This window comes from Siniperca chuatsi, linkage group LG22 (assembly GCF_020085105.1).
Source record: "Siniperca chuatsi isolate FFG_IHB_CAS linkage group LG22, ASM2008510v1, whole genome shotgun sequence".
Classification (NCBI taxonomy): domain Eukaryota; kingdom Metazoa; phylum Chordata; class Actinopteri; order Centrarchiformes; family Sinipercidae; genus Siniperca; species Siniperca chuatsi.
This window is the reverse complement of record NC_058063.1, coordinates 21,598,889-21,621,227: the sequence shown is the minus strand read 5'-3', so window position 1 is coordinate 21,621,227 and position 22,339 is coordinate 21,598,889. Positions and strand designations below refer to the sequence as shown.

Genomic DNA, 22,339 nt, shown 5'->3' with positions numbered 1-22,339 from the left:
GCTGAATTTGTCAGACTTGAATTAAACAACAAAAAGAAACAGATGTCGTGACCTGGTGAGATTCCTTTAATCTCACAGGAACAATTCATACAGCAGAGTCCTAACTGGAAGGAAAATGAAGCTTCATGTTGTGTTGTGACTTGATATACTTTTGTTAGCTGACACTGTTCTCTTTAACACTGACAGATCTGACCAAAGGACTTAATGCCCATGTCCGACTGGGAGCAAACACTCTGGATGGACTCAGTTGCACAGACAGGTAGGTAAAACGTTTGCTTGAAAATTACTGAGCTAATGCGTCCACATTACGTGTTTTCTATATCGGTGTAAGTTCACGTTGGTGTCAGATTCGTACAACAAAAGAGAACAGTCGTCCTAAAACAGATCCAACATGTGCAGCGGTTTGTGTTGTGAACGCAGCTTCAGTTTTTACAGCTGTCCATCCTGTTGGTCAGTTCCAGACACTGTAAGCACCATTACACCGTGTCCTCGATGTCGGGGCTAACATGGCCGCTACAGTTGGCGTGGATGGTGGACGCAGCTGATTGGTCAGTTGATCAGTTTGGGGGAGGGGCGTCACCCTCCAGAGCGTCGGAGATCATCAGGCAGAGCTGAGAGAATGACGGGCGCTCCTCTGGCCTCTGAAACAGAGAAAACAGTTAATTCAGATTTAATTATTTCGATCTGTGAATGTGACCTTTTTATAAGTGCGGCTGAGGTTAGCTTGAAGATGAGGTGGAACTGAAGCACAAGGAAGTGCTGCAGCTCCATTGTTTTGTCTGTTAACGTCCCGTCTGCAAAGGACGACAAACTCTGACCACTATTTATGTAGCGACACTAATTAGATCAGTTCTCCCGCACAGCACCGGGATCAGCTGGTCATATTGCTGTTACAATAGTTAAGGTGACTAGTCAGAATTGTGTTTTATTATGTGTTTATAACAGAAGTCTGAATGTAGGTGTTCAAAACGTGTGTTAATACAGTATTACTTCATCCAAAACAGAGTCACAGTGGAGACTCACTTGTTTTTAGTTACACAAATCAAATCAAGCTTATAAGTCAATTGTTTAACAGGAAGCTTGTCAATACCCCCTATGACAGGCCTACTCAACTGGCGGCCCGCGGGCCACATCTGGCCCAGAAGCAAACCTCCGAGTGGCCCAGCATACATAAATCTGATACAGTATATGGCAAAATAAGTAAACTACATATACAGTGGTGTGACAAAGTGTTCCCCCTTCCTGATTTCTTTATTTATTTGCATGTTTGTCACACTTAAATGTTTCAGATCATCAAACAAATTTAAATATTAGTCAAAGATAACACAAGTAAACACAAAATGCAGTTTTTAAATGAAGGTTGTTATTATTAAGGGAAAACAAAATCCAAACCTACATGGCCCTTTGTGAAAAAGTGATTGCACCCTAAACCTAATAACTGGTTGGGCCACCCTTAGCAGCAACAACTGCAAGAACAAAATGAAGACTTTGGAGTGGCCTCCTCATTGCAAGTTATCGCAAACGCTTGATTAACTTGTGTTATCTTTGACTAATATTTAAATTTGTTTGATCTGAAACATTTAAGTGTGACAAACATGCAAAAAAAAAAAGAAATCAGGAAGGGGGCAAACACTTTTTCACACCACTGTATGGTGTGTGGAAGCAGCTAACGAGTGAGCCGTCTCGCTTCCTTCTCATCTGTGCTGAGCCCCACATGCACAGTACCAATTGGGCAAGATGTTTACGGATGTAGCGCCGCCGCCAATCACATCTTTTCACAAATCAATGTTTTCTCGTGTGAGCTCCGACCAGCTTAGTAACTTTTCAAAACATCTGGCTGACAGTCACAAGCAGGAAGTGCTCTACTGAAAATGTGTCTCTGTCAACCCTGAAACGCAAATATGACAATGAAACCCGTCAGTTTAACGCTGCCTGGACTGCCTGGACTGGCGAGTATCCAAACGCCTGCTGTTTTTTTTTTTTTTATTACATTCATTTGCATTTGTTTAAAATTTGTCATTACAAAAAACAAAACAAAAAAGGTTTTAAAAAGGCTGCTGAAAATGTCCGGCCCATCTACATTATTGAAATCTGGCCCAACTGAATTTGTAATTGAATCGCCCTGCCCCACGATGTGCACTTTTCAGCAGATGCCTAAAACAAAGTACAGGTCAAAACCGGACACCAAAATGAACTACTAAAGTTAATTTAAAAAATAAAAATGATATTGTTATCAGCTAAAGATGGCCTGAAAGAAAACGTTTGGGAACCACAGTATATTTAGAATAAAACAGATTGTTTCTCGCGGTTCTCACCTCGCTCCAACAGAGATGCATGATGTCAAAGATGGCGGGCGTGGCCATTTTGGGTCTGTAGAGGCGGTGACCCTTGGTTACCAAGGTAACCACCTCGTGGTTCTGATTCTGTTCAAACGGCATGCGACCCTCAGTGAAAACCTCCCACATCAACACACCTGCATACACACAAACGATAGAGGTTTAACAAGAGTCCAGAGCTTTACTGTTAAAAGTGTGATTTCATAGTAACATAAAAAGGAGATAAAACATAGAAAATAATGGAACAACACCCTCTTCCTGTAGAGTAGAGGATGCGATGTTTGTGCTTAAGTTTCCTATATTAATGCTCTGTTGATTTATTGATAAAGGATGCCTACCGTAGGACCAGACATCGGACTTGCTGCTGTATTTGCAGAAGTTAAAGACTTCAGGAGGCGACCACTTCACGGGAAACTTAGCACCTGATGAGCTGGTGTACTGGTCATCTAACACGTATCTGCAAAATACACATCAACATTTAAGTGTGACGGTGTGCCAGAGTGCAATCTCTCTACCTGCTGACTTGTTTTAGGTCACTCTGGATGAAAGACGACAGATAAACGAGTATTGAAAATGTATGGGGATTAAATTCGTACCTGGCCATGCCAAAGTCAGACACCTTCACCACCAGAGAGTCATTCACCAGACAGTTTCTGGCAGCCTGCAGAAGAGATGGAAGGAGGGAAGAGAAAGAAACAGACAAAGACAAATAGGAAGTTTTTCAGTCTACTTGGTTTGTGATTTATTTATTTATTTATTTATTAAATCCACCACTTTGGTCCAGTTGTTGGAAATATCTCAACAACTACCGGATGGATTGCCATGAAATTTGTTTCAGACATTCATGGTGTACAGACAATGAATCATAGTGACCTTGGTGATCCTCTGACTTTCAGAGTCACTAGCATGGCTGCAGACTCTTATTCTTCTTTGTACAAACAGGCTTCTACTTTATGCACTTGATGGCTACATACACGATAGGCTAAAGTTATCATCAGGTCCAAAACTTTGGCTGTAGACTCGTATTCTTCTTTGTACAAACAGGCTTCTACTTAGGACTGTTGCAGTTTAAGGGGTTCTTATCCATCAGGTTAATCGCACTGTTTTCATTTCACTGTTGCCTCTATGCAAAGTGTCTTTGACTATCTTCAGCCAGTTTTAACTGAACTGAGGAACAGTGTCATGTCGTCCTCTGGACGCTGGTTAATTAAGGGTAATCTATTGCTGAAAGTTAGCATATCTTCTCCACTGTCATAAACTACTGTATGTACATTATAAATCAGACTTCCTCCACAAGCTTGTTTAATATTTGAAGAAGTCATGTTAACATTGTCTTTATGAGCATGTTAGCATGCTGATGTTAGCATTTAGCTCCTGAGTACAGTCTCAAAGAGCCGCTAGTATGGCTGTAGACTCTTTAGTCTGTGGGTAGCAAGTAAAAGATTGCAGTTGACCAAATTTCACATAATTTGCAGACCACTGAAAATACTTTGGTTGCAGGGTACCATGGCGAAGGAGCCACAGTTACAATTTCCCTCCACAAGAAAACTGGGTAAAGTTGCTAACCGTATATGCACATATTTGTGCCTTTTTAAGGAAAAGCGTCACTGAATTTCACGTTAATCTAATGCAGATCTGTTTTGTTTTTAGGATGGGACGTGATTGGCAAACAGCAGAGTCTACCTTCCGCATGCCAATGTGTATTTTCTTTTAATTTCTGTGGTGGGAAAGTGGCGACAGAATCCAGTCGGGATGAAAACGCAGAACCCGCACTGGAGAATCAAAGCGACCCGCAGTTACCAGATCTCTGTGGATGAAGCCGTTGGCCTCCAGGTGCTCCATGCCCTCACTGACATCCAGGCACATACTCAGCAAGGACCCCAGGCTGAAGCTGCCCCGCTGCTGCCTGAGGTAGTTCAGAAGGCAGCCGTGCTCCATGAACTCTGTGACGATGTAAATGGGCTTCTGATGGCTGCACACTCCATACAGCTGCACCAGCTTAGGGTGAGACAGTTTCCTGGAGAAAGTTACAGACCGGGATGCACGGACAAGGAGAGGAATTCACATTCAGTCAAACATAACTTCAGTAACACCCTGCTCTGCGGACATTTTCCCCAGTTCTTGGCCTGCTCTTTGTTTAAGAAACACACCTCAACTTGTGGAGTTTCAGGAGTTAAACTGTAATTTATAGTTGCACATTAAGGGGTTACAGCGTAGCTACGGACATAGGCAAGGAAAGTTTCTTTGTATAGCGCAAAGAAAACTTCAGTTCAGACAACATTAAGGAAGCTGAAGAAGGCTTTTCTGAAAGAGGCCGCTAGCAAAGCCATCATCACCACTCTCTATTAATAAATCAACGCAAACACGCGGCTGCATGGAAGTAATCTTCTATTCAGTAACAAGACGAGGAGAAATAACCTGCGTGTAACTTCAGTAATACGAGGACATGCTTAGCCCACCGGCCCTCGTGTCACAAAGCGAATGAAAGACACACTGGGGAACTTCAACGCTGAACTTTAAATCAAAACCTGAGTCGTAGGAATTTACTGCGGGACTGCCGTCGAGTATAACTCCAGCTTTAGTGTTTTATTTTATTTTCAAAAAAGGAAAACTTGCCTCAACTTTGGAAAACATCCGCTGAGAATCAAATGAGTCCGACGGATACGGACCAAATCGAGAAATTGTTTACTTAAAACCTTTTCTGAATCTCGCGAACGACTGTTTAAACTACAGAAGCGCGAAGGCGTGTTTCTAAACCGTAACAGCTGGAACGCGCCTCCTCTGTTTCAAATAAAAGGCATCGTCCTCAAGCAAAACCAAAGCTCTCTGAGCCGTCAGCAGTGCTGATTTACGAGCTTCTCATGAGACGCTTGTGTTGAATCTTTGCTCTAATCATCACTTATTTTACTGCTCTACTTTGGGAAAATGTGACTTTATAGTTCCTACTAGTCTCCACTAGGTGGTGGCAGAGGTCACGGATAGATATGAATGCAGAGATTAATCTCAGGGCATATATGTGTTTATAACTTCCTCTCTCCTTTCTTTTGTCAATCTCCACCTTTCCTTTTGTTCCTTTTCATCCCTCCTTCCCTCATCTCTTCCTAGTTTTTCATCCCCATGCCCACTTTCTCCTCTTTCATCTCTTTTTCTTACATCATGACCTTGGCCTCCTCGATGAAGTCCTCCTCGTACATGGCTCCCTCTCTGATGGCCTTGATGGCCACTTTGTGCTGAGCCCTCCACTTGCCGAGCCTCACCAGGCCGAACTGACCGCTGCCCAGCTCCTTCATGAAGGTCAACTCGTTGGGGTTGATCTCCCACTTCTCTGCAGGGAGGGAACGAGAGAGGAGGAAGGTAAGAAGACCGTAAAGAGAGAGCTGTTATTCATAGATAAACGTTGTTTAAGGCGGAAAAAACTGAGCAGAGCTCGGGGAGGACTCACCGTAGCTGAAGCCAGCGGTGGTCGGAGCAGCCTCGTCCTGTTTCCCTGCAGGATACCTCAACCTGGCAACAAGACCTGACATACAGACAGACAGAAAAACAACGGGAAAGAGACGTTTTCAGTTTGTATGACAGAAAATTTCAAAGCTTAGACAGCGAGCGCCTTGTAGCCGCCTTTTTAACGATGTGAAGAATTAAAAAACTAACTTTTAAAAAGTACATTTTTCTTATCCACTGTAGCTGCTTGTTTATTTAAATGAAACAGTTTAAATTTTCTTTCATTATTCTATATTTAATTTATTCATAGCAGGAATCATCCAGAAGCTTTAGGTACTACGACAAAATCAGTTTGTTTTCAGGCATGTTGGAGACGTAGCTGGAGGAGATTCAAATATCAGCTAATGATCGTTTTCATTACTGATTAATCTGAGCGATTATTTTCTCAATTAATCGGTTAATTGTTTAGCGTATGAAACATCCAAAACCGTAAGATATTCGATTTGCTTCCAGGTAAAGAAAAGAAACACGTGAATCGTCACATTTAACGAGCTGGAACCAGAAGGTTTGGCATTTTTCGCTTGAAAAATAGCTGAAACAATCAGTCGATTATCAAAATAATTGCTGATTAATTTTCTGTCAGTCGACTAATTGTCGCAGCTCCACAAGCATTAGCATGCTAACACGCTAAACTAAAATGGTGGACATTCAGTTCAACATTATACCTGCTGAACATCAGCATGTTAGCATGTGGACGTTAGCATTTAGCTCAAAGCGCCACTGTTCCTAAGTACAGCCTCACAGAGCTGCTAGCACGGCCGTTAATATCTAGATAGCCACCAGATGCACACAGGTGTGGATAGGTGGACGACGTGTCGTTTGCCTGCTGCGTTGTGTTTGTGGTACTCGATCAGGTCGGGGATGGAGCTGAACAAGTGTTTCTCAGCCAGGTAGAACTGTGCAGGCGAGCCTTGTGTCTCCTTGATGTGGTAATGTTTTATAGCTGCACTTCCTTCCCTGCAAACACACATAACAACAGTAACATCACAACAATGCAGCTTGCATCCAGTTTAAACAGACTTGTTGCTGCTCTGTGCCTCTTCACTGGGTGAAAACTCTGCTGCACAGGAAGTGATGCAAATAATCCATTAACACCCATTTGATTTAACTAATGTATAAATACATTAGCCTGCAGTTCATTTTAATTCAAACTGATGGCAGGAAAAGGCTTATTTGAGGATTTATTACAAACTAAATGTACGTTACTGTACTTTTCGCAGATCGTGTTGCTGCGTTTCGGATTTTCTATGTTCCGGACAGCCATTGGTTTTCAGTCATTTCTGTACATTATGAACAATCTTGAAACTCGGTTCAGTTTCGTAATCCATCACAGTGAATATCAGGTCGGCGAAGTCAACACCGCGTTGTTGTTGTTGTTGAGTTAATACTGTGCAGACTTCTCACGTCATTCTGCACGCACAGCTGCATTACTGCGCAAAAATAATGTGACGTAACAAAAAGCGGATGCATAAATGCATATTTCATATCTAATAATAATATTTTCACATCTTACAAAGTGAAAAGGCCGCTTGCAAGGCAGGAAAAACATATTAAAGAACCTCTAGACTCTAAAAAATGAATTTAAAAATTGTCAGCTTGTAATGTAAAGTATCCGTGATTTGTAGTTTGGAAGATAAAACTTGCGCACACACACAAAAGAAAACAACAGCGCTTGTTTTAGCTGATCTCAGCTGGTTAAAGACGGCGACGGGGTCATTACCCAGAAGCAGACTTGGTATAGAGAGAGACGGTGTAGGTTCCTGGGGTGCTGGAGTCTCTGACGATGAAGGCTCCTTCTTTGTCCTGCAGGGGGCGACACAGAGACAAACGAAAAGGCTGACGCTGGAGGAGAGTTTATATTTTGTGTTCAGGCGATTTTAATAGAAAGTTGGCTCGTAATTTTAAAGAAGACATAGCTCACAAAATCATTATTTCTTATAATTTAAGGAACCACATTGTTTTTGTGATCTAAACTATGTTTATGTGATCACGGAATAATTATCATCATAATAATAATAACTTTCTGTGATTTTTCTTCATTAGAGTTGACCGGTGGGGGACTTGAACCTTTCTGTATCTTATCAACGGCGGGAGGACGGGAAAAATAATAACAGAGGAAGAGTGTGTCTGATGATGAGTAGAGGGACTAAAGGAAGGCCGAAACATGGAAAAGGAAAGGAAACAAGGACACAACAAAGGAAAGGAAAGAACAGTGAAGAACTAATTATACAAGAAGGGATGTTTCTAGGCTCACCTCCTTCCTCAGCAGCTCCTCTGCCTTGTTCCTGTTGACTTTCTGATTGTACCAACTAGAACAAACAAACAAACAAACATCCCTATAACAATCATATCTCAGTGGTTCTCTTAAGATCTCATTTGTTTTAACGAGACTTCCTCCAGTCCTCCAGGAGCTTTGCAAGATGAAGATCGTCGGCTGTGCAAAATTATATATTGGCTGAATCCAAACTGAACACAGAAAAACAGATGGGAAAAATAAAAGTACACGTCTTAAAATAAATATGGTACAAATGTGCTATTAAAAAAAATGAAGTGTATCTAACTTATTGGTAGTTTGAGATGCCCTGAGTCTGCAGAAAGTGTGGATTTGTGGACTTTTCACTAAGGTCTGTGCCAATATCCACTGTTAGTGTAACTCTACTGTTTTACTGCTGTTGATCAGCTGTGAAAACTCACACAAACTGCACCAGGTTACCGGACTTCTTCTCTGTTATGTAGTTACTTGGGATGTAACCTTCCTCGCTGTGAAACACAAACGCACAGAAACACACAAGGAAGCAGGTTAGGACGTCAAAACACAGAAAAACGGTACACTGCAACTCAGTTAGCGAAACCAAATTCACTCTCATCACCGTGTTGAAGAAGCATTAGTCCCAAATCCCAAATAATTAAACTGACAACAGCTACGACAACCAGACACTCGACCAACCAATCACCCAAAGTCCAGAATCTTTTAAAGGAACTCTCGTAGCGCTATGAAGCAGCTTTTTATGAGTTTGTCCGTGTTTTGTGAGGACGACCTGCTGACCTACAGGTGGCAGTAATGCGCCAGCGAAGAAGACTGCTTGTTTAACCGCGGATGTAAACTTTTTAAGGAAAAATCAGCTTCGCAAATGAGCAAAGAAATGTGTTGAACTTGTTTGTGTCAGACCTCAAGGAAGCACTGAATGTGAACAGAACTATTTTGTTTATTTACCTGAAAACTCCACGGGGAACCTTTTTTTTTTTTTTTTTTTTTTTTTAAACTGGTCGGACTGGCGTTAATCCAGACAAACATACGGTTTGAGGTAAACCAGCACGACGAGGAAAATGTCATGTACGGGTGTATTTAAACAAGGCTCAGGCCGCGCTCGGACCGACTAGCATGCTAACACGCTAATGTTTAGCTGGTGTAATGTTTACCACGTTCACGTATAAATGTAGCATGCTAACAGTTGCTAATTAGCACTAAGCACAAAGTACAGCTGAGGCTGATGTTAGCAGGTATTTGGTCATAAACCAAAAGTGTGAAATCTTGATCAGATGATGGCGCTAAAGGAAAAGCTTTACATATCAGAGTCTGTCTGCAGGTGTTGGGGAGTATTACTGCATATGTGAAAAGCCTTTAGTGTCTCCAGAGGGAGATAAATTGCCTCAAGTGATGTCACTTGAGTCAGCGCCGGTTGGGGCTGAAGACAAGTTTGAAAATGGGGGGGGGACAAAAGTGAGAAAGTGAGTTCACCAGACCTTTTGTAGCCTCCTCATCTCCGCTTGAGGCTCCAGGCCACATTAGCCGCTACTAGCATAACACACCAGAATCTCTGACTGAACTGTCTACGGTTGAGTTGCATTGTGGGCAATGTAGGCGGCAGGTTTTGACAAGGAGGAAGAATGCGTGGAATAAAAAAAAAAAAGATATCTCTGGTTCTGCTGCATCGATTTTGATCCTTTTTTTTTTTTTTAATTTCCGACGGTGTTATAGGAGTGCAGCGCTCAATCCATGGAGTCCTCTTTTAAGGGATCATCAAAGTTATTACAGTTCATCTTGCAGGGAATATAAACGTCTACACCAAATCCATCCGATTCATAGTTGGATTGCTATGGAATAACTCAGCTATCCATCCAGTAGTTGTTGAGATATTTCAGTCTGGACCAAAACCCACTTATCGTTTCATGTATTGTTTTCTAGATATCACGATGCACACTCACCCATACATGTTGCGCGCCCTGTACCAGTTGACGTCGCACTTTTCCAGGATGACGTACTCGCCTCCTTTGACCAGACTCAGGTCGTGCGGCTCGGTGCCCGGGAAGTCGTACAGCGCCACCACCACCTCCTCCTCCTCCTCCTCCTCCTCCTCGTCATCATCATCATCATCATCCCCATCGTCGTCGTCGTCCTCAGCCGCCTGAGGGAGCGGAGGAGGCGGCCGCCGCTGCAGGACGAAGAATGACTTGTAAGTTGTGACAGTGGTTGATATATTAATCTGTGTGTGTGTGTGTGTGTGTGTGTGTGTGGTGGTGCGGTTACCCTCTCGTTTTTACGCTCCTCTCCAGGAATAGGGGGTAAAGGTTTTCTCGAAACTAAAAAAAGAGGAACAGAAACAGTAAACCAAGCAGAGCGCTTTAACACACTGTTACACGCTGCTGTCAGATCCCTGTGACCTTTGACCTCTCACTGCTGGTTGCTTGTAATATTGATGATCAAGAATCTTTATTTTACTGTTGCAACAATCACAAGTCTGAATGAATCCGCTAACGTTGCCAATGTGACTTCCTGTTTTTCTTAAAATACCCGCGTTAAAGGACCAACACGTAACTTCAGTATTTAAACCGTGAAAGCATCATTCTCCTGTTTTTTTTGTATGTTTTTAAAATCAAGCATCTTTTTATATTGCTGCTGACTAGAGCTGGAAGTAAATAAATACCTAATGTACTGTACTGTACTTAATGTGCGTACAGGTTTGATACTTGAATATTTCCATTTCTGCTTTTTCCTTCACTACATAACAGGTGGTACTTTACTTCCCTTTTCTTTTTTTATACTCAAGCACATTTATCTGATTGCTGAAATAACTGGTTACTTACTATAAATTCTATATTATATTATATTGAGGTCCAAGAGTATAAACTATTTAGTCTTCACTACAGGAACTCCTAAAATCCTCTTCAAACATTAATGCATTCATAACTTAGAGGCACAAAATGTAATTTTTACTGCACAAAAATTGCTTATGACACTTAAATGGACTTATCCATAGCATGACTGCACTGACCGCGACCACGTGACGTTACTGGCGCGTGAGCATCTATGTAAAGCTGAAAAGGCTAAAAAAATCTCTGTGGTGTGGTAGAATTACTTTGAACTGAACATTAATACAGGGCAGCAGTCGGGTGGTTAAGCTTTGTCTGTGGGTGTGGTTGTCTTTCTTACTGTCTCCAAACAGGTTGTACTCCTCGCAGCCCAGAGCCTGTTTTTCCGCCTGGCGACAGCAGAGCCAAGCCCCTTCCTGCCAGAACTGAGGGTGAAACTTCGCAGAGACCACGGGGTTGTCTTTGATCTCTACAAGACAGAAATGTTTTGTGTCTGGGTCATGTGCGAACGGGAGTCTGTATTCAGGAATAATCATTTAACCGGTTTTCCTCCAGTGACGTTTAAAGGAACGTGAACGAAAGCTGTAATATTTCCATGTTGAACACACAAAACTTAACTTAAATGTAAAGAATTGGGCTTTCAATTTTCCCCAAATGTCTTTAAACTTGCAATAACGGATTGTTTTTGCCTTGCAGCTGCCTGCTGCGTCCGAAAACGACTCTGTGAGAGTGTGTGAACAAGTCGCTGGCCTTAAAACCAAAACAATGAGCCGAAAGACGCTTAAAAAGCTCAGTTAAAGGTTGAGCATTTTGAAGAACTCTTAGTTACTGTTGCTGTGCCCGTCAAGCCAGGCCGAGGTAGACGAGAGCAGGTTTCTCATCTGTAGCCGTCGATTTTGTTGGCTGAAGTGACAGCTGTAGCAGATTTTAATCAGCTGTAGTTAGCACGCTAACTCCGTGAGTCTCTGACTGACTTGTTTTGAAAATAAGTCCAAAATGTGCTTGTCTCACACTAGAAAGACATAATCAAAAGTATGAGAACATTTCCACCTGATACCGAGTAATAAAAGTAATTTCACAATGAAACGTCACATAAATATCAACCACGAAGGTTCGCAACACGAGCCCACAGCGGGCAAACCACACGAAAAAGCTCCATTAATGGTTCGTGTGAGCAAAAATATTTTATATCTGGGCTTTTTGGACAAGTATTTTACTGTAACATATTGCATCTGTATTTAACGTAGCACTACTGAACAAAAGCGTACAGATTTAATAACAACACGCAGGCTTCGTGGACTCGTGTTGCACACATGTGAGACTAAAACTATTAATATCAGCGAGGTGTCGCGGTGCTCTCGGCCTCAGTCTTTAAAGGGCTGCTGGAAGTTTTACAAACCACCAGAAGCTTCAAATCTTTCTCGGCACAAATAGAAAGAAAGCCCCGAAGCTTCATCCGCTCTACTACACTACCACTCCCTCTATAATAGACAGTTTACCCCCCCCACGTGTTCACGTCATGCTTTGGGAGATTCAATTAAATTTTGTTTATCTAGCGCCAATTCATAACAGAAGCTCTCTCATTGCACGAAGATCTAGAACCGAACTCTTTTATAATATTATTTACAAAGACCCAACAAATCCCACCATGAGGAAGCACTTGGGATGTAAAAAGGAAGTACAATGTTGCTGTGGATTCAGTTTCTTTAGCTTATATTTGTTTGCGTTTTGGCAAATTGGCACCATTAAAACTATGCCGAATTAGCCTTTAGCTGTTCCTGTTTTGCAGTGCACCCATGGATGTACACACAGCTGTCACCGGATGATTTTGATGCTAAAGAAAGTTAAAAACGTGTTTTTAAAGTGCGTTTTTTTTTTTCCTCTATGATTTCTGGACGTTTTATGCCCGATGGACATTGGAGATAATGATATCTGAATCTAAAAATATGTGCATCGTGTCTGTGTGCCACAGCCGCTGCTGTTTCTGCAACTGCTGACCTCGTTGATAATCGGGCCAAACAATAATAACTAACTTCCTGTTGTTTTAAAAACACCAGCATGCACCTGTGCCTTCGCCGGTATCTTCGCCTCACATCTCTTCCTCTGATCATCACCATTCTGCATCGTCACTGTAACCATTTTCTTTTTATTAAATGATCCAGCAGGCTCCACTGTTCCTGTTGTGAGTAACATTAAAACTAAAAGCTAAACGGTAGCTGAACCATCTTGTGCCTCAGACTTTAAAAGGAGCATCTGACCTCGTTTCTCCTGTCGGACGACCGTGTCGCAGGTCTGAGGTGAAGCGGAAACAGTGGGGGCTGCTGGAAAAGTTAGCCCAGGTGTGAAAACCAAGTTTCAGATGTGTGGTTTAAAGTGTGAAACGTGTTTTCCAACAGTCTGAAGCTATAAACTGTATAAAGATCTCCTCTGCTGGTTTCTTCAGCAGAATATAACCGAATAGACTGACCTTCTTTGATGGCCTGGACCCAGAGACTTCTGCTGTCGTGACTCGGAGCGAATACGTAGAGGATGTTGGTGTCGTACACCACCTAAACACACACAGACGAACGTTACGACACGCCGGTTAGGAAATACTGGAGTGAATTAGTTTGTGTGGCACAGAAATCTGCAGCATATTACAGTTTAAAGATGCTCTGAGTGTCTTTTTTTTAACCATCTATGTAATGTTATTATCAAATGAATACTTAGTTTGTGTTTCTTTAAAATTAAAACTACATTTCACATCATTCCCTTCCTGCCTCTCCTGAGGGGTTTTGTAAGTAAATTATATCGTGTTGCGCTTGAAGGTTCATCACGTGATCCGCTTACTTGGTCTTTCCGGAGCTTTCAGCCAGATTGAGAGAACTTTATCTGTTGATAAAGGCCATGAGATGCGGCTGAAAGCTCCTGTGGTAAGAATTGCTTCTCAAAGTACTCGAGCAGTCAGACAGGTTGTGAACAAACCGAGGGGTTTTCAAACTGCTGTGTAAGGTGAAAGGGACAGGTGCATGCTGGGCATCTAAACACGACAGGAAGTTAGTTATTGTAGTTTGACCCGCTGATTTGGCCTGATTATCAATATGGTAAGCAGTGGCAGCTGTGGCAGTGACAATTAAGGTACTTTAAAACACTCAGATTGCCACAATGTGCGTCAAACGTTGTCCTCCTCCTCCTCTGACTCATAACTCTGACTGAAAGTTTCAGGAGGATATCGTTTTATCTGATGTCCGTCACAAATAAATGTCCATAAATCTGCTTAGAAATCATAGAGGAAAAAAAGACCTTTTTTATAAATTCAGAACTTGCCTGAGAATAATCATGTTTTTAAGTTTTCTCCAGTATCACAGTAATCCAGTGATAGTTGTCTGTAGATCCATGGGTCCATTACAAACGGCAACTGCTAATAGCTAATTCGGCATATTTTTAATGGGGATAATTTACTAAAATTAAAACAAACGCAGTCTAAATAAAGGCTCAAATTGTAGCCCACTGCACTGAATCCATGGCAGCATCATACTTCCGTGTACATCCCACAAAGCAAAGGCACTGTCGTTGCATGATTGTCTCTTAAATAGACGTCGCAGAATAATAACAGGAGAGGAGTGGCCGCACGGCGTCAGAAAACCCCTGATCCAGATTATCTAAACCACTTTATTTGGAAGTAAGTGAGCACACCCGAAATGTAGGTCAAATGTGAAGCAGGAAATGGGACAGTTTGGGTGATAATTTCACTGTTTACCTTCGTTTTTCTATTCCGAGGTTGGAGGTTGGTTTCCAACCTGTGACTGCTCGAGTTTCTTGACCCGTCTGACTTCTTTTTAGTGATTATCACTGATAGAGAAACAGGCCAATGTTGAATATAGTATATTTGTTGTGTGATTGTACCTGAAAGGGGTATTTGTTCTGGCAGGGGATGATTCCTCCTCCGTTCTTGACGATCTCCGCACATCTGATGCGGCTCAACTCGATCGAGCCTCTACGAAACTTCTTCTGTTGACGGAAACTGATTTTGTTAATGTGATAACAACCGCACTCTGAGACATTTGACTTCCTATTGTGGCGTTTTATCATATTTTATTCTGCAGAATTTATCTGCAGTTCATCCATTCAGAAGTGACCAAATGTTTATTTAAGGTTTTAGATAAGAAACTTAAACAAACTGTCATTTCCTTCAGAAGTTTATTTGATTTGATTATCGCTGCGATAACAGACATGCAGGTACACTGTATGTGTTTATGTGCCAGGGTTCCTCAACACAACACGTTTTAACCTTTTGTGAACTAAAATGCGTCTTAAAGTTTGTCTTTGGCTTCTCAATCTGCGATAGATTTTTAAAAAAAGTTTAAATTTTCACCTTAATCTTTATGCCGAGTTAAAAACACGAACAGCGAATGGAGAATTTTGGCTGTTTTTTTTACTTAAAGGAATAGTTTGACGCTTTTTCGAGTTAGGTGAGAAGATCGATACCACTCTCGTGTCTGTACGGGAAGCCACAGTCAGCAGCCGGTTAGCTTAGCTTAGCATAAAGACTGGAAACGGGGGGTAACAGCTAGCCTGGCTAAGCTAATAAAATCCACCTACCAGCACCTCTAAAGCTCGCTGATTAACATGTTATATCTTGTTTCTTGGCTTAGCAGTGACTTCCAGCCAGAGCCAGGCTAGCTGTTTGTTATGCTAAGCTAGGCTAGTTTCATATTTAACAGACATGAAGGTAGTACTGATCTTCTCAGCAAAATAAAGAATAAGTGCATTCCCCAAAAATGTCATTTTTAAATCGTCAAATAAAAAAATATCTTGCTACAGAGATATACCTGTATGTGAACTTCTTACATTTTACAAAACAAATTCTGAACTGAAATGTAAATTTTAAAAACGTACGAAACTGACCTCGGCTCTTCCATCGTAGTACGTCAGCCTGCTCTTGGTGAGGACAAACAGCCTCTCCTTGTAGTTCAGCGGAGACGTCCTCTTCTTCTGCTGCGAACGCTTGATGAGCATCTCCTCCAATAGCAGCTCGGCACTCATCCTGGCCCCGCCCACGCCCCCAGCCCATTGGTGGAAGTTGTCAGAACGCGGCGGGTTTGAGCTGAGCTGAGGAGAGACGCACAGTTTTTTTTTTTGTTTTTTTAAATTTTAGACACTGGAGTCTTTTAGCGTCTTTCAGCACGTTGTTTTGGTTTTCTGTCCCGCAGCTTTATCGTGTTGGTTGACTCTCTCAGCTCTCGTCGGAGTTAGAGACCAGCTGGTGAACTGAGGGGGAAATTATTTAAAACACTACAAAATCAGAGTGGATTCTGGGGGAAAGTTTAAATGAGCGTTTAGCAGTGACTAAATGTCTCGTACAAACTGGGAAACAAAAAGTTTATCAACTGGTTCATCTCGAAGAATAAATATAACGCAACCTACGATCTAGATCTTTTTAGAGTTTTTTTTTTTTTATCAATGTAAACAAGGAGAAACAAGCGTTTCCGTATCGTTTAACCCTTTTTTTTTTTTTTTTTTTTTTTTTTTGAGCAGCCAAACAGCTCAACACATCCGCGTCAGATAAATAAATTTGCCTGAATAAATGTAGCGTAAAGTTTAGATGATTCAGATGAAGGAAACGTCTGTTTAAAGAGAGCAAACAAGCGTTTGGATACTCGTGTGGCACATTTCAGTCGGCACTAAAGTGTTGAGGGTTGAGCTCTGCAGCTTTCACTTTGAAACTGATACACACCTGATTTAAAAAACCATTAAATCTAAGTTACGAATGTTTTCTGCCGCAGTTACAGATACGTGTATGTTTGTAAACACTGGCAGATACAGAAAATACATCTGTATTTGGCTTTATTTCCTTAATAATGCATTCAGAAACTTATATAAAATCATCTATAACACACAGCCATCCTACTAAATATACTTTTGTTGTAAATGGTCCAAAAAGGAGACAAAACACCAGCGGTGGGATGTAAAAAAGTACATTTACTCAAGAACAATTTTGAGTTATTCGTACTTTTACTTGAGTATTTCCATTTTGTGCCACGTTTTGCTTCCACTCCACTACATTTTGGAGGCAAATATTGTACTTTATTAACATTAGTTACTCTTCAGATTCAGATTATTAATATAAATCTGCAAATAAATGACGTTTTATTATAGATTAAGCCACACAGCGGCAGGTAAAGTGGTTAAAATGAGCCCCACCTTCACCAGCTGCAACATTAAAGCGACGAACAGATTAATGCATTAATATATATAATATTCAGACATAGGCATTTCTGCATAATGAGTAAAAAAACAAAACAAAACACTGATTTTAACGCATTTTTAACGCGTCGCGTGTTTCCGACGGAGCTTGAATGCAGCAGAAGGAAGCTTAAAAGCACACGCGCGCCGCGGACAGCATGTTCACCTGCTCACAGGTGCTTCAGGCTCATTAACATTATAACAACCCTTTTTTAATCAAACCAAACCACACGACTCCTTATCATAACGCGAGTTACTGTGGACTCGGAGTGATTTTTAAGACACTTTTTGTTTGTTTCTCCTGCGGTGTCGCTGTAAGACGCGTCCCTGTGATATCGATATTATCGATATTAGTGATATTATCGATATTATTGATATTATTGACACCTTGTGCTCTTTGTGTTTAAGTGTTAAAAGCAGGTTATTGCAGCAGAACTGCAGGCGCGGACTCGCCGCGAAGTCAAAACTTTGCAGCTCCGCAGTTTCTGTCCGCGGAGACACGCGCACTTTGCGCAGCCGCACTTTTTATTTATACAAACTTTTGTAAAGTGAAAAACGAGCGCGTGTGTGTTTTCTCTTACCTTCGCTGCTCATTCCTCCAGTTTTCAGTTCGTTAGTGTGCGTTTGTTTCCCATGTCGCTGTGAATCAGAGGAGGGATTCAGGAAATGAAGAGGGAGGCGGACACACACACACACACACACACACACACACACGCACACTTCCTCGTACACCCGCAGTGTGTGTGTGTGTGTGTGTGTGTCAGAGGGAGGAAGACGTCAGCTGTGTGTGAGATAATTTGACTAGTTAATCAGTGGAAAAACATTAAATATCTGCAACTGCTGCATGTTTGCGTGGTCTTCTATCTTTCTGAGGACCAATTTGAGTTTTTTTGTGTGTGTGTGAGGACATTTCTGTGAACTGGGGGACAGTTTTAGGAAAGTGAGCAATATAGATGCAAAAATCTACTTTAAATCTTAGTGATGCAGAAACTGTTGTACGTGCTTTTATCTCCTCACGCCTCGATTACTGTAACAGTCTGTTCACTTGTCTTAACTTAAAAACTCTGACAGACTGTACAGGACTCAGCTGCTCGGCTGTAAACCAGGACCCAGAGCTGCGACCACATCACACCTGGTTCAGCCTCTTTACATCGGCTCCCTGTTGGTTTCAGGACTGATTTTAAGATCTTGTTGATTACTTTTAAGGCTCTTCATGGCTCCAGACTATATTTTAGACCTTGTAATCCCTTATGAACCTTCACGTAGTCTGAGATCTTCGGGCAGGGGTCTCCTGTCTGTTCCTGAGTCCAGGATGGAAACTAAGGGGGACAGAGCTTTGGCCATCAGGGCCCCGAGGCTCTGGATCAACCTGCCTGAAGACATCAGGCTGTCTGAGTCAGAGTCTTCGTTTAAGTCTCGTCTCAAAACACGGAAGTGGGACATTTTTGGGAAGACTTGGAAATTAAAGGTGGGGTACGCGATTCTACGCGATGCAGAGCGAACGACGACGCAGCAAAGGGACGTAACGAACGTTAGCTACGTCGTCGGTTTTTCTCAGCGCGCACTGAACGGACAGCTAGCGAACCGCGAGCTGATATTCGCTGAATTTGACCAAAAGACGTGTTTTGGGATTAGAATCGCATTCCCCACCTTTTGTGGAAAATAGGACATTTTGTAAATTTGAGGACATTTTGAAAAAGTGAGGACATCTTTGGAAAGTGAAGACATATTTTGGACATTTTTTGGGAGCACCTGGAAATTGGGGACGTTTTCGAAACGGAGGAGACATTTTTAGAAAGTCAAGAGGTCAAGTTTGGAAAGTGACGGCAGTTTAATGGAGGACATTTTGGGCATTTTTTTGCGGGGGGGAAACTTTTCAAATTTTTCAAACTCGAGAATGTTTTTGAAGAGCAAGGACATTTTTTGGAAAGTGAGGACATTTTAAAAACGTAGGATGTTTTTTGGAAAGTGAGGACATATTTGGAAAGTAGGCTCAGGTCCTCGCTAGTATAGAAGTACAAACGTGTGTGTGTGTGTGTGTGTGTAGACACTGAAACTGAAAGCTTGGTGCTGAAAGTTTAATCATAAGCAGCTGACCTGTGATGGTGAAGTGAACGGGACTGACGACCACTTTCTGACACGTCGCGTGTGTTTAAGATCGCTTCTTCAGAGCAGCTGGTTTCAGTTCTTTTCTTAGAAAATCAGCTCGCAGAGGCTCGAAACTTCCTGCGACATCGCAGGTATCATTATTATTATTATAAGCAGCAGTAGCTGCAAGAGTAACGTTAGCGCTCGTGGCAGCTGAGAGAGAGGACTGCTGTTGAACCGATGCGTCCGACGTCTGAGATTCGGTGGTCGGTTACTAAACAAGTCTCTTAATGGAAGAAAGGACCAAACACGTTTTCACAGCGATCCCTTTCATTAACTTTAAATAAACGAACTGTGTGGTTCAGCTGCATCGATTGTATTCGTGTTCATTCTGGATTTTATCTTAATTGAACTGCAGCGATTTCGGCGCCGCTTCGTTGACGCTTCCAGTTCTCTTTTTCGCCAGGTGGGAGATATCGCAGGTATCTTTAACTCGAACGATCTTTACCACCCGACCCGACCGCTGGTTTCTTGTTTGTGTTATCGCTGAATCTTTCCAGCTTTACAACGCTACGTGCTGCAGCAGCGCCCCGACGTAAGAAACGTTAAAATCGTGTTAATGAAAGTTGGATTTTCCCTCTTTGAGGGCTGACCAATACCTGGCCATACGCTGTTGTCGTAAGTGGTCACGTGACCTCTAACACGGCTCTCGCGCCTGCTCGGTCCTGTCGCTGTTATCTATGGACGATCCACTAACAAACACCTTTACACCATCTATTTTTTCCCGTCGCAGCTTCGCATGTGCTTTGACTTTCTGTTGTGAAATATATCTGCAGTAGCAATAAGGGAACTGAGAGCAGTTATAGACGGTGCTGTGACGATGTGTGAAAGCACAACTAAAGAAAAATAAGTGATTTTGACACTAGATCACGGGATTGTTTGTCAACAAGATGCTGCAAAACGCCTGATAATTGATTACCTGTTCTGATAACCTTACGCTCCCTGCACATCAGGCCGCTTCCTGCACCGGTTTTAAATGTTACCGGTAAACGTAAATCTCTACAGTTTATTTGCATACGAACCTGATTCGTTGGCGACTGCGTCGTCGTTTGTCTTCGAGGTTTGAAATTGGTAGGAAATACTGCGTAAGGATCCCCGTTAGCACACAAATGCATCACGACAACATGGCATATAAGGGTTTATCAAAATAAGAGCCTTTTTGGTGGATCACGTCTGTGCCGAATTCACCAGACCACTTTGATGATTCGGAGGCGACGTTCTGCAAAGCGTGAAGGACTGCGAGCAACAAAGCACTAAAATTTACAGATTTTTTTAAATGGAGTTTTGTTTGGCATCATCTCCCGTCTCACTTTGGGACACTAATCTCTCGAGCGTCAACTCGAACGCAGTGTGTGCTGGGAAGTCGGTATAGCAGATAACACTGTTTAATAACGATCAGCGAAACAGAAAGTGTGTTTCCATCCACCTGTTTTTATGCGCATTTTCAAGTGGAAACACGGGAAATGAAATAAAAACAGTCTTTACGCTCGGCTGAGGTGGAAAAGTTGGCGAATTATTAAAAGCAAAGAGCAATGGAAACAGATATGGTGAATAAATGATGACGCACATGAAGCTTGTGACTTAATCATCCACTGAAGAGCTGAAAACGTCTGCGTGGAGCGATGAGGAGACTGTAACCTTCCTCACATTAATACATGAAACAAACAGATCAAATAGTGATTCGTCCAATACTTTGTTTTATGACCAAAAACCTGCAAAACTAAAGACATTCCCATCAGCCTCGGCGTGCTAAGACGCTAAAATGAGATGTTGAAGACGGTAAACATCAGCATGTTAGCATTTAGCTCGGAGCAGCACTGTGTCCACACACAGCCTCACAGAGCTGCTGGCTCGGCTGTAAACTCCTTGTATAACGTTAACTCTGAATATGCATTTTCCTCACAGAGCGTAAAAAATGGCCGTCACAAGTGTCGAGCCGAGATTCGGCATCGAGTTTTAGGTTTCGTGTCGGTCTGGCTCAGGGAGTCGCTGACTTTTAGTGCGAAAACAAACCAAAGTCTTTTCTGGGTAAATTCAAATGACTCAAATAGCAACGTGGTGCAAAATAAAACAAGAGCTTTGCATTATGAGTTTTACAGTGTGTGTGTGTGTGTGTGTGTGTTCTTCCTGGAGTTATTCACACAGAGACGGATGCTTTGTGGTTTTGTTCACGTCATTCTTTCACTTCCTCTCTATCTCTTTATCTGTGTGTGTGTGTGTGTGTGTGTGTGAACGCTGTACACACAAATTATTTGTTTTTAGACTTTCAGTGTGGCTCAAGCAGACAAAATAATATCATCTTTCTTCTTCTTTCTCCCCGTGTCTTCTTCTCTTTTGTCCTTTCTTCTTCACCTCTCTTCACCTTCTCTACTTCCTCCACCCACCCACCTACCTCTCTCGCTCGCTCGCTCTTTCTCGCTCTCGCTCGCTCTCTCTCTCCGTCTCTGTCTATAAGCTTTTTCAAGGTTTCCCACCTGTGGCATCACATCGGCCCCGTCAATGCAACCGATCGCAGAGAAATCATCACGACCTTTAAAAACTGGAGCTGAAGAAGAAGAGGAGGAGGAGAAAAAGTAGAAGAAGAGACGTAAAGACAGCCGATCATGATTCACTCAAGTAAGTACCTGTTCCTGCAGTATCTGCATATTAAACTATTTTACACAAGGGAATTTAACAAACACACAGACTTTTTTTGTAAACGTGAGAAGAAACGTTCTTCTTTTCGAAACAGCAAACTGAAACGAATTCAGCAAATCGGCACGACCGACAAGGTGTTGGGTAGAAAGTATGAATGAAAAAGTCTGAGAAGAAACATGCATTTCAGCTCAGTCACGCCGCGAAAAGTCGGAATAAACTGCTGAGAATTTACTGAGTCGAAGGAGAAAATGTGCGTGAAAGGATGCAAAGTGAAAATGTGACAAAGTAAGCGGAGGGAGATAAACCCTAAGTGTCTCTATATGTGCAGAGAAATGTACAAGAACGTGAAGTAAACAGTAGGCAGAGAGGTGGAAATGGAGACTGAAAGCTCCAGAAAGGCAGAG

At 42.1% G+C, this 22,339-nt stretch overlaps 3 protein-coding genes across 6 annotated transcripts in view; 1 reads left to right on the top strand and 2 right to left on the bottom strand.

Moving 5' to 3' along the window:
• Window positions 1-22,339, bottom strand: part of LOC122870258 (low affinity immunoglobulin gamma Fc region receptor III-like) — a 1,099,642-nt gene that overhangs the window by 117,398 nt on the left and 959,905 nt on the right. The gene's annotated exons all lie outside the window — the stretch shown is intronic.
• Window positions 46-22,339, bottom strand: part of tec (tec protein tyrosine kinase) — a 22,579-nt gene continuing 285 nt past the window's right edge. The window contains exons 2-19 of one of the 2 annotated variants that reach the window (XM_044183938.1): window positions 17,732-17,789; window positions 15,813-16,016; window positions 14,811-14,915; window positions 13,393-13,474; window positions 11,266-11,394; window positions 10,363-10,415; window positions 10,041-10,267; window positions 8,529-8,594; window positions 8,089-8,143; window positions 7,555-7,637; window positions 6,658-6,791; window positions 5,779-5,853; window positions 5,490-5,661; window positions 4,137-4,353; window positions 2,933-2,997; window positions 2,675-2,793; window positions 2,316-2,473; window positions 46-641 (exon numbers count right to left, since the gene is read on the bottom strand). In XM_044183938.1, coding sequence (XP_044039873.1) covers window positions 558-641; window positions 2,316-2,473; window positions 2,675-2,793; window positions 2,933-2,997; window positions 4,137-4,353; window positions 5,490-5,661; window positions 5,779-5,853; window positions 6,658-6,791; window positions 7,555-7,637; window positions 8,089-8,143; window positions 8,529-8,594; window positions 10,041-10,267; window positions 10,363-10,415; window positions 11,266-11,394; window positions 13,393-13,474; window positions 14,811-14,915; window positions 15,813-15,950 — 1,962 coding nt within the window. In that variant the 5' untranslated portion in view covers window positions 15,951-16,016; window positions 17,732-17,789 and the 3' untranslated portion in view covers window positions 46-557. Of the gene's footprint in view, window positions 642-2,315; window positions 2,474-2,674; window positions 2,794-2,932; window positions 2,998-4,136; window positions 4,354-5,489; window positions 5,662-5,778; window positions 5,854-6,657; window positions 6,792-7,554; window positions 7,638-8,088; window positions 8,144-8,528; window positions 8,595-10,040; window positions 10,268-10,362; window positions 10,416-11,265; window positions 11,395-13,392; window positions 13,475-14,810; window positions 14,916-15,812; window positions 16,017-17,731; window positions 17,886-22,339 lie in introns of those variants that run through there. The other variant, XM_044183939.1, reaches the window with a different exon arrangement.
• txk (TXK tyrosine kinase) overlaps window positions 10,149-22,339 on the top strand; it is a 25,681-nt gene continuing 13,490 nt past the window's right edge. Inside the window, exons 1-2 of one of the 3 annotated variants that reach the window (XM_044184007.1) lie at window positions 10,149-10,288; window positions 21,754-21,914. In XM_044184007.1, coding sequence (XP_044039942.1) covers window positions 21,902-21,914 — 13 coding nt within the window. In that variant the 5' untranslated portion in view covers window positions 10,149-10,288; window positions 21,754-21,901. Of the gene's footprint in view, window positions 10,289-18,572; window positions 21,915-22,339 lie in introns of those variants that run through there. The other 2 variants (XM_044184006.1, XM_044184008.1) reach the window with 2 other exon arrangements.